Source organism: Urocitellus parryii, chromosome 5, assembly GCF_045843805.1.
Source record: "Urocitellus parryii isolate mUroPar1 chromosome 5, mUroPar1.hap1, whole genome shotgun sequence".
Classification (NCBI taxonomy): domain Eukaryota; kingdom Metazoa; phylum Chordata; class Mammalia; order Rodentia; family Sciuridae; genus Urocitellus; species Urocitellus parryii.
In genome coordinates this window covers 84,377,193-84,387,685 of record NC_135535.1, presented here as the reverse complement: position 1 = coordinate 84,387,685, position 10,493 = coordinate 84,377,193, and the positions used below count along the sequence as shown (strand labels likewise).

At 37.5% G+C, this 10,493-nt stretch overlaps 1 protein-coding gene across 1 annotated transcript; it reads left to right on the top strand.

Moving 5' to 3' along the window:
* The first annotated feature begins 1,963 nt into the window (after positions 1-1,963).
* On the top strand, positions 1,964-7,183 carry Med21 (mediator complex subunit 21). Its single transcript, XM_026392338.1, has 4 exons — positions 1,964-2,029; positions 5,590-5,704; positions 6,222-6,322; positions 6,763-7,183. The coding sequence occupies exons 1-4, from the start codon at positions 1,988-1,990 to the stop codon at positions 6,937-6,939; spliced, it is 435 nt and encodes a 144-aa protein (XP_026248123.1). The 5' UTR covers positions 1,964-1,987; the 3' UTR covers positions 6,940-7,183.
* Positions 7,184-10,493: the final 3,310 nt, after the last annotated feature.

The window sequence follows — 10,493 nt, the reverse complement described above, 5'->3', positions numbered from 1 at the left end:
ATACTGAAGTTCCCAGCTTCAAGAACCTCTATTCTTTATTTAGTCTGGGGTATTTAGTTATGACAACAGAAAATGGTCTAAGACACCCACCTTTTCCCCAACCCCAGGAAAGTAATCAGGGATATGGGCCTGAGAAAAATGGTATAAAAATTTGTCCAAAGTACACAAAGCAGTCATTGCTGAGTCTAAGCCCCTCCCCTTTCTTTTTTGCCGCCATTGCCCACCATGAAGTTACATCTCCAGTCCTTTTTACTTTTTGAGACAGGGTTTGGCTAGGTTGCCCAGACTGGCCTCAGGATCCGCCTTCCTTAACCTTCCCCAACCCTGCCCCCCAGCGTTTGGGATTACAAGCATGTGACATTGCATCTGGCTTCAGTCTCCTTTCTTACCAGATTTTCCCTAGGTTCACTTTCCTTAAATATCGAATTTCTACTGTTGTAGGGACAAATGAGGCAAGGCACCAAAGATAGCAGGAAACCTTTTATTTGGCTGCCGCCAGGTTCTTAGGGCACAGCTTTTGCTGTAATCAATTAATCCCCTGAACCCCCAGTTTAGGGAGTTTCAGAGTTTTGTAGCCAGCATGTAAGGGGAGGGGCTCAGAAGTTCACAGTTTGCAAAAGTTCACATAAAAGCAGCTTTTTCTTTCACTGTTTTGGGCATGTTAATGCTTCAAGAACAACACCGGAGAAGGGAGAGCTTCGTCTCCCCTTTCATTCCTCCCCCTGCCAGCTGTTACCATGGAGCCCAATTGTAACTTATCTTAAAAATGTAGACATCTCTGTGAAGCCCAGCTCAAGGCCAGAGGCTTTGTTTGCACATTTCTTCAAAGTATTATACTGGATATGTTTGTGAAAAACTAGTAAGGGGGTGTCCAGCACCTGCTGATATCTTCTCAGCCAGTGGCCAAGTAAACAGGGCGACACAAAAAAATAGGAAGTTTATCTGAATTGGACTCTTTTGCAGAGACTCTTTTGCTGACAGTCCTAAAATCAGCCATGGTGAAGAGGGCTTTTCTGTGGAGAAAGGGGGTGCCACTTCACTACTATTACTCTTTACACTTAAACTCTCAGTAGATCCCAGCTCTAAATCTAAATTCTAAAGCTGATCCTTCTTAAAACTGAATCTGCCTTACCAGCTTATTTTCAAGAAATCTCCTCTTTGGACTACACACTGTGGATCCATTACTTTCCTTTCCACTAACTCTTATTTCTCACACTAATTTCCTCATTGTCAAGCAAACAAAGAGGCTTATTAGTTACCTAGGTTAACACCTGAACATCCTATTATCACTTACCTCCAAATGCTCCTCTTCCCCTTTCTCAATTTTGCCCGCCTTTCTTCTCCCTACACAGTCAATATAACCCAGTTTAATATTTACTTTCTGAGCTTTCCACTTCTTCTCAGCTTCCTCAGCACACTAATATTCAGAATTAAAACACATAGCTAATCTCCACCGGTAAATTCCCTATGTCCTAAAACAACAGAGCAGCACATGAATATTTAGTCTTCCTGATTGCCTGGTGGATTTTAATGTGTTGAATTTAAAATCGATGTCGTGACTTTCAAGTATTTATGAATTGCTTGCTGCGTGTTTTGTGGTCCACTTGGAAAGCAAAAGCAACAGAAAATAAAAATTCAAGGTGATATTTTTTAAAAAAAGGAAAATAAATACATGAGAAGGTAGGAGGAACTACCAAATAATCACACAGAGCCAACAATCTCTGTAAGGTGTTGAACACCTAACAACCTCGAGGGGGTATGGCCCCCAAAGCGATTTACCATTCCTAATTGTCCCTTACTTAACTCCAAAGCGGCCCAACCTCTAACCTGTCTAAACCCAGCAAGCCCGAGAAAACGCCCACTTACTCCTGTCTCCACGCCCCACCCCGTTCAAGAACGCCGGCCTTTGATTGGTCCTGACGCATCCTAAAGCTGCCCAATCACGCGCGAGCAGTTGCCAGAGCGTCCCTTTACGTGCAGGGGGAACATGGCGGATCGGCTTACGCAGCTGCAAGACGCTGTGAACTCGGTAAGGAATTTCGTTGGATTAGTCTCTGGCTTTCTTTTTTGAGGTAAAGCGACGGAGGAAAGGGGCCCGAGAGAGAAAACTCGGAAGTGGGGGAAGAATGAGTCAAGGCGTGAGTGGAAAGTGCTCGCTCGTGGCGGTGGAAAGCGCCGCCGCGAACTGTGGGAGGTTGGTGGTGGTGCGCGATGCTGCGGGGGAGAGCAGCCTCTCGCCAGACTAGGACCCAGGAACTCCCCCACACGCCTCCGGGGTCCGGGTTGCACTGTCCTGTTGTGTCTTCTTGTTTTATTTGTCAGTAGTGCTTCTGGGATTCCCCCCCTTTTTTTGTGTGGGATGGGAGAAGCAGCAGCTTTGTTTGTTTTGCTTTTCCTTGTTAATTTTTACCACCCTGGGGGATCCCGTGCTCTTGATTGTTGAGTCTTTTTAATTAATTGTTAATCGAGCTGCATTTTCAGGTTGGGGCTAGAGCGATTTGTGAGAAGTTTTGTTTAGTCTTGGTTGGCTCCTGTTCCGTCTCTTGGCTACTTTCTAGCAAATAGTTTGGGGAGAACTGACAACTTTATGATACGATTCTTCTAATCTTATTTATGTCTACTTTAATATCTCCCCAAAAGTCTGTTAAAGGTTAGTCTTGTAAGCAGGTTTTCTAACTTTTTCGTTCTGTTTCTTTTTTCTGCTTGCTGTACCTGAGTGCAAGGTATATGCAAGCCAAAGGATACATGTACTTTTTCCCATTAAGAGTTAAACTGTTATTCATTGGTAGTTATATTTCTTGGCGTCATTCTGATTGTAATTTGTTGTCCCAGGTCAGGTGCCTATACAGAATATTGACTGGGTACCTGTTCCCCATGCCTATTCCACCCTCCTCCCAAGATAGCAACTTGGTGTTCTTGTTAATACATCACTCTGCGTATACTTGAAGTGTCTTGAACCTACTTGTGAAAAACAGATCCACTCTTTAGCAATAAAAATAGGAACTTCTAAGGCTGAGCCCCTAGATGTTGTTGAATTCACCAGGTAAAATCTACCTTGCAGTGACTTGGCTGGGCAACCAGCCAACCTCCCCTCAGGGAATACTCCTTTGAGGTTTTACAAATAATAATGATGCTGCTGGATAGAAATATTATTTCAGAGAAAATTTTGCATATTCGTATCTTGTAACTAGGATAGTGAGGACAAAATGAATATGGCCTTGAATCCAGGGTAGGCATGCTGATAATTGGATTTGAGAATCCTTTAGATTAACTAATATGAGTGAGTGCTTATCGTATATATAAATAGTTTAATATTTATTTTTTAAGTGTAGATGGATACAACACAATGCCTTTATTTTTTTATGTGGTGCTGAGGATCAAACCTGGGTCCTGCCCGTGTTAGGCCAGTGCTCTACCGCTGAGCCACAATCCCAGCCCCGTATATATAAATATTATCTTTACAAAATGATACTTCCTGAGTGGATTAGAAAGATGTCATACACTCAAGAGACTTTTAAATGATGCAAAAACTGTTTGTTATTAGGGTGTTATAATGATTCAAGTGTTTTCAGCTGTAACTGTTGAAGTAGATTGACATATAGAGCTGTATGAACTAAGGTAGAGGGAATCTTAGCCTTTATCCTAATCATAATTATATGTTTAACTATTAACATTTGTTCTACCCTCTGGAATTTCTGAGTACAGAAACTATGTCAGATTCACTATATCTCTAGAATGTTTATATATAATACTTGGCAAGGAATTGATTTTCAATAAATATTAGTGAATGAATGAATGGATCTGAAAAACATCTGCAGAACGTAACTGCCACTGTATTGAATATTGTGTGTGTGTGTGTGTGTGTGTGTGTGTGTGTGTGTGTTGTTTGTTTTTTTGCTATTCCTCATGACAGGGCTGTAATATGAAATGTTCCAATTTTAAAAGTGAAAAAAGCTAGGAGAGGGTAGTGACATACGCCTGTAATCCTTTCGATTCAGGAAGCTGAGGCAGGAGGATGGAAAGTTTGAAGCCAACCTGGGTTACTTAGTGAAACCCTATCTTAAAAAAAAAAAAAAAAAAAAATTGTGGGCTGGGGTTGTGGCACAGTGGTAGCACACTTGCCTAGCACTTAGGAGGCATTGGGTTTGATCCTCAGCACCACATAAAAATAAACATATAAAATGTATTGAGTCCATCTACAACTAAAATTTTTTTAAAAAAAAATTGCTGGGGGCTGGGGTTGTGGCTGAGTGGTAGAGCACTTGCCTAGCGTATGTGAGACACTGGGTTCAATCCTCAGTACACGTAAAAATAAATAAATAAATAAAATAAACGTCTATCAACAACTAAAAAAAAATTGCTGGGGCTACAGCTCAGTGGTAGAGCACCCTGGGTTTAATTCCCAGTACTGAATTAGAGGAAGAGAAGAAAATAGCTACTCAGGTTAACAGAACTGGTATAAGAATCTAGGTTTATATATCTTCTGAGTACTTACAAGTAGTAAAACATGAGCAAAGCCATTTAGTCTCATAAATGCATTCATGATTAGTCAGGCAAATATGAGGGAGTAGTGAAAAATATGAGGGAGTAGTAGAATAAGAATTGACTTAGATTATTGAAAGTTTTGAAATATCCTGTAAGTTGGAGATTTATCTTGAAAACCATAGTGGAGTGAACTTTAATTTTTTTGAGCAGGGTAAAATAATATGGTCAACTAGAAAATGATGAGGCTTTTTATAATACTGTTGTAAGATTACTACACTAAAACAGCAGCAATAATGATAAAAAGGGAAGTATTTGTAGTGTTAGGTATTGAAGATGAGTGGAAATAATCTGAAGTTACACTTGTTGACTCCCAATACAGGTTAGATATTTAACATAGGAAACAGTTGACTTTGAGTTCTGTCCAAGAAATGAAGGCAGAGAAACTCAGTGGAAATTCTTATGTTTTGATTATTAATAGAAATTGAGGTTTGAGGGATCAGGACTAATGAGAGAAGTTGGTGGGGAGTATATTAGTGTTTAGTTTGGAGATGGTAAGGAATTGATATTCTCAGTTTTCAAAACTGTTTAAGAAATACATTTTTAGTACCAAGAATTTACAACTAGAGTTTTGGAGAATTATATATTTCTTATTACCTAAGGTTTCTTTTCTAGCAGTTGTTATCTCATTGTTTCTTTACAATTGAAATTACACTCTGTGAGAAAAGGAATCATACTTTGTGTATGAATAACACATTGTTTATTAAACTTGAGCTACACTTAAGGTTATTCTATATTTCTTTTTAATTGTTTCAACTAGATTGATACCAAACTTGGTTTCTTTGTACAACTAAAACATTTAGTAGGGTTGGGGTGCAGCTCAGCGGTAAAGTGTATGCTTAACGTGGACAAGGTCTTGGGGTAAATCCCCAGCACCCTCCAAAAATAATAATTGTTATTAATCATCACTAGTTTATTTTATACAAAATTACTTCTGTTTTATTCCCTTGATCAGAGATTATTATTACTAAAACTTATTGCTATTACTGATAAAATCCTTAAAATTGGTAAATCTTTTCTAACCTTAAATGTTTTCTTTGGCCCAAGCTTGCAGATCAATTTTGTAATGCCATTGGAGTGTTGCAACAATGTGGTCCTCCTGCCTCTTTTAATAATATTCAGACAGCAATTAACAAAGACCAGCCAGCTAATCCTACAGAAGGTAAATAAGTTTCCTATAGCTTCTCTTAGCTTGAGTCTGAAATTTCATGTAATCCTTTATTAGATTCACTGAGAAACTCAACTTATTTATGATTTCTTTCTAAAAATGTTGTTGGAGAATATTACTACAAATTTTATCATAAAACAAATGAATTTATTAGTCAATTCACACAATATTTCATCATTCTGTTCATATCAATAGCAGATGGATCCTCCTCTAGAGAAGCGATTGTATGAATTTAACTGAATTTTACTTGAAGGACTTTAATAAGGAGACCATCACATTTACAAATTTTGTTCAACTGATCACCATATTATCCTGTTAAAGGAAATGACATTCATTATGCATAATTTCCAATTTAAGCTAACATTAAGTTAAATATGTGATGAGATTGGTATGTCAAAATTAGACTTTAATCATTAGTTATGACTTTCTTTGTTTCATTAACTTAAAATTAAATTTGTTTTGGGAAATTTGAGATTCTTTTAAAACCTAATTTAGTCATGTCTTTCTCTAGAATATGCCCAGCTTTTTGCTGCACTGATTGCACGAACAGCAAAAGACATTGATGTTTTGATAGACTCCTTACCCAGTGAAGAATCTACAGCTGCTTTACAGGTAAAAACAAACTCATTTGAGAATTTTACTAGTAATAAAGAATTTTGATTTAAAGGAGGTATTTGATACAGTTTGTTACAATATTGAAAGTTACTTTAATATTAAATTTTAAGTTGGGTGTTTTATCAGTTCGAGCTAGAATAGACTATTGAAGGTGGTGCTGAATAAATATAGTTGTCCAGTTTTGAGTTACAAGGAAGCCTCACTTTGAGGAACATTTCAGAATGTTCCTTGTTTTGTCCCTTTTCCTTGCAAAGAATGAAAGGAGGGTGGAATTCTGAATGTAGAGTAGAATAATAGTTTCCAAGTTATCTGGTTTTTAGAATTCCTACTACTGAAAAATATATCACAGTGGTTGGAAAGTGATCCAGATTTAAAAATTAATACCACTTTTTTTCCTTCTGAACTCTAAAGATTTAAAAATTTGTTGTCTTATAAAGGCTGCTAGCTTATATAAGCTAGAAGAAGAAAATCATGAAGCTGCTACATGTCTGGAAGATGTTGTTTACCGAGGGGATATGCTTCTGGAAAAGATACAAAGTGCACTTGCTGATATTGCTCAATCACAACTGAAGACAAGAAGTGGTACCCATAACCAGTCTCTTCCAGACTCATAGCACCATGTAGCTAAGAAAAGAACTGTTCAAGAATTCTGTATCATATTTAGATATATGCCTTTCCAACAGTTACAGAAACTTTGACATGTGTTACCTTTGTAGCTATTTTTAATAGTCTTCTGTTTTTGCTCTTGGTAAATACACTTACAAATTTATGGTTGAACCAACTTTAAATCATTGTTATGCCATCATTTTTTTATCTGAATGAATAATGTTCATAATACAATTAAACATATGCTATAAAGTTCTGTCTTTTTGTTTTGTTTTATTTTTTTTGTATCTTTAGAGTTGAGCACTTTACCACTGAGCTACATCCCTAGCCCTTTATTTCATTTCGAGGCAGTTTTGCTAAGTTGCCCATGCTAGCCTCAAATATGAGATCCTCCCATCTCTACCTCCCAAGTATCTGGTGTCCTTCCAAGTGTCTGGTGCATGTCCCTGTGCCCAGCATTCTGATGTTTTTTAAAGAAGCAGTGTAGCTAGATGAGAGTAAATCACTTATGCAAATATTTTCTTTTCCAGAACCTCATACCCGTTCTAGTTCGTTTGCTTTTACTAAGAAATCTTTTTTTTTTAATATTTTTAGTTGTAGATGGACACAATACCTTTATTTTGTTTATTTAGTTTTATGTGGTGCCGGGGATTGAACCCAGGGCCTCACACGTGCTAGGCAAGCACTCTACCACTGAACTACAACCCCAGCCCCTACTAAGAAATCTTCTCTGTCTGTAGAGTGCCTGTGCTATTGTGAGAGAATTTTTTTTTTTCCATTCTGAATTTTCTGGTTTTTGCGTGGGTTTTTTTTTTTTTTTTTTTTTTTTTTAACTAGAGATTAAACCCAGGGATGCTTAACCACTGAGCTATATCCCCAGCCCTTTTAATTTTTTATTTTAAGACATGGTCTTGCTAAGTTGCTTAGAGCCACACTTAGTTACTGAGACTGGCCTTGAACTGGCAATCCCCCTGTCTCAGCTTTCCAAGCTACTGGGATTATAGGCTTGTGGCACCTTGTCCAGCTGTTTTAATTTTTTTTTTTTTTTTTTTTTTTTGGTGCTGAGGATTGAACCCAGAGCCTTGTGCATGTGAGGTAAGCACTCTACCAGCTGAGCTATATCCCCAGCCATGTTTTTATTTTTTATTTTTAACCTTTTTCAAAACATCCTTCTCCTTAATTTGCTTGTCATCAGAATGATGTGTTTCCTAAATCAACTTCTTTTCATTCAGCTTCTGATATTATTAACCTCCTAGTCTTTATTGCTGTATTCTAATTAAACCAGAACATACTTTTATAACAGGTTTTCTCCATTTGTGTTAGGCAGCTTTTTGTTGCTGTAACCAAACTCTCTGGATTTATTTGTACAGTTTCAGAAGTTGAATCCATGGTTGATTGGCAGAAACATGGCAGAGGAAAGCTGCTCAGCTCATGGCAACCAGAAAGTATGCAGGGAGGGTGGGGGATAAAACCTTCCAGGGGATGCCTCCAGTGACCTACTTCCCCCAACTAGGTCATACCTCTTTATTACATTCAACTGTCAGATTCATTTGATAGATTATACCACTAATGGCCGTTATGATCCTACCATTGCCCACAACCCCTGCCACCCCTGAACCTTGCTGCACTGGAGATCATGCTTTCAATACATGAGCTTTTGGGTAGACATTCTAGATCCAAACCATAGCACCATTCCACCCCAGTTTGTTACTGTTAACGTTTATGTCAGCATTATCAACTATGGGTGTTCATCCACCTCTTGGATCTCACTAATTATCTTCTTTGAAAAGCTGCAGTTGAAATGTCTTCCACCCTGTAACTGGTTCTACCTCCTAAAGCTTCTTTTTTCTTAATATCCTGAGCTGTGCTTGCTGCAATCTGCTGCTCTCCAGAGTTTCTAGAGAACCCTCAAGAACAACAAAGCATTCTGCCAACTAATTTCATCATAATGAAGTTCTTCTACATTTCTAGATAAAGTGCTATGTTTCAAAGTTTAGAACACTAGCATTAGCTACAAAATTGTACCAATTTATTGGTTAGGCATAGGAATTTTTGAACTTTTAATTTTTTTGTATCTATTATCAATGAAGTTTAACAGTTTGCTATAATTATTCAGCATAAACCTATACTTTTTATTAGAATTTATTGGAAAAGAAGATTTGATCAGAAAACTATTTTTAAAAATACATAAGGTGGGGGACTGGGGTTGTGGCTCAGAGGTAGAGCGCTCGCCTAGCATGTGTGAGGCACTGGGTTTGATCCTCAGCACCACATAAATATAAAATAAAGATATTGTGTCCACCTATAACTAAAAAATAAATATTAAAAAAATACATAAGGGGGCCACATCAATGTTTATAGCAGCACAATTCACAATAGCTAAATTGTGGAACCAGCCTATTTACCCTTCAGTAGATGAATGGATAAAAAAAATGTGGCATATATACACAATGGAATATACTCAGCATTAAAAGAGAATAAAATCATGGCATTTACAGGAAATGGATGGAGTTGGAGAATAGAATGCTAAGTGAAGTAAGCCAATTCCAAAAAACCAAATGCCGAATGTCTTCTTTGATATAAGTATGCTGATTCATAATGGGGATGGGGTGAGGGAGCATGGGAGGAATACACAAACTCTAGATAGGGAAAAAGGGACAGAGGGGAAGGAAAGAGGCATGGGAGTAGGAAAGACAGTGGAATGAGATGGACATTGTTACCCTAAGTACATGTATGAAAACACGAATGGTGGGACTCTACTTTGTGTACAACCAGAGACATGAAAAATTGTCCTCTATTTGTGTAATATGAATTGAATTGCATTTTGCTGTCATATATATAACAAATAAGAATAAATAAAATTTTAAAAATACATAAGGCTGCTGGGATTGTGGCTCAGTGGTAGAGTGCTTGCCTAGCAAATGATGTACACTGGGTTTGATTTCAGCACCACATAAAAATAAATGAATAAAATAAAGGTCCAATAACATCTAAAAATATTTTTTATAAGTATATAAGGTATTATGAAGGACCTACGAAGGTACTAATATGAAGAAGTCATTTTCAGCTAAATTAAAGGAAGGCTTAGTAGAAACAAACCCAAAACTCTGAGGACAGGAACCTTTCTTCAGAGAAGCTGTGATCTCATTGCTTTTTTTCACTTTCCACTCACTTCCTGGCCTAGATGTAGCCACAGTTGTTAGAAGTGTGCAGCAAAGCAGGGTAACTAAAGCCCCAGCTTTTTACTTGGAGGACTGCAAGGGTGAGCGTCAGGGAACCTAGAAGTACTGGGAAACTTTAAAGAGAATAAGGAACTTTGGAAAGCAACCCCTTTTTTAGAGTATTCACTGTCAGGCTACATGTGTGGCTCTGACTCCAAATAGCAGATTTTAATGAAGTAGAATGAATCAGACATAACTTTCCACTGTTACATTTAATGATTGAAAGAAAATAAATTAGTCTTCTTATCTCAGTGTATGTAGAGGTAATATTTGTCATAAAGGCAGAAGAATTAAAGCAATCTAATGGTAAGATTTCTACATTCCATTTTAATTTTTTTGGT

Excerpts from the sequence above, each read along its gene's own strand:
- Med21 (XM_026392338.1), top strand. The coding sequence starts at position 1,988 with ATGGCGGATCGGCTTACGCAGCTGCAAGACGCTGTGAACTCG. Across the intron at positions 5,705-6,221 it reads GCCAGCTAATCCTACAGAAG|AATATGCCCAGCTTTTTGCT; the intron begins GTAAATAAGTTT and ends GTCTTTCTCTAG. Across the intron at positions 6,323-6,762 it reads AATCTACAGCTGCTTTACAG|GCTGCTAGCTTATATAAGCT; the intron begins GTAAAAACAAAC and ends TGTCTTATAAAG.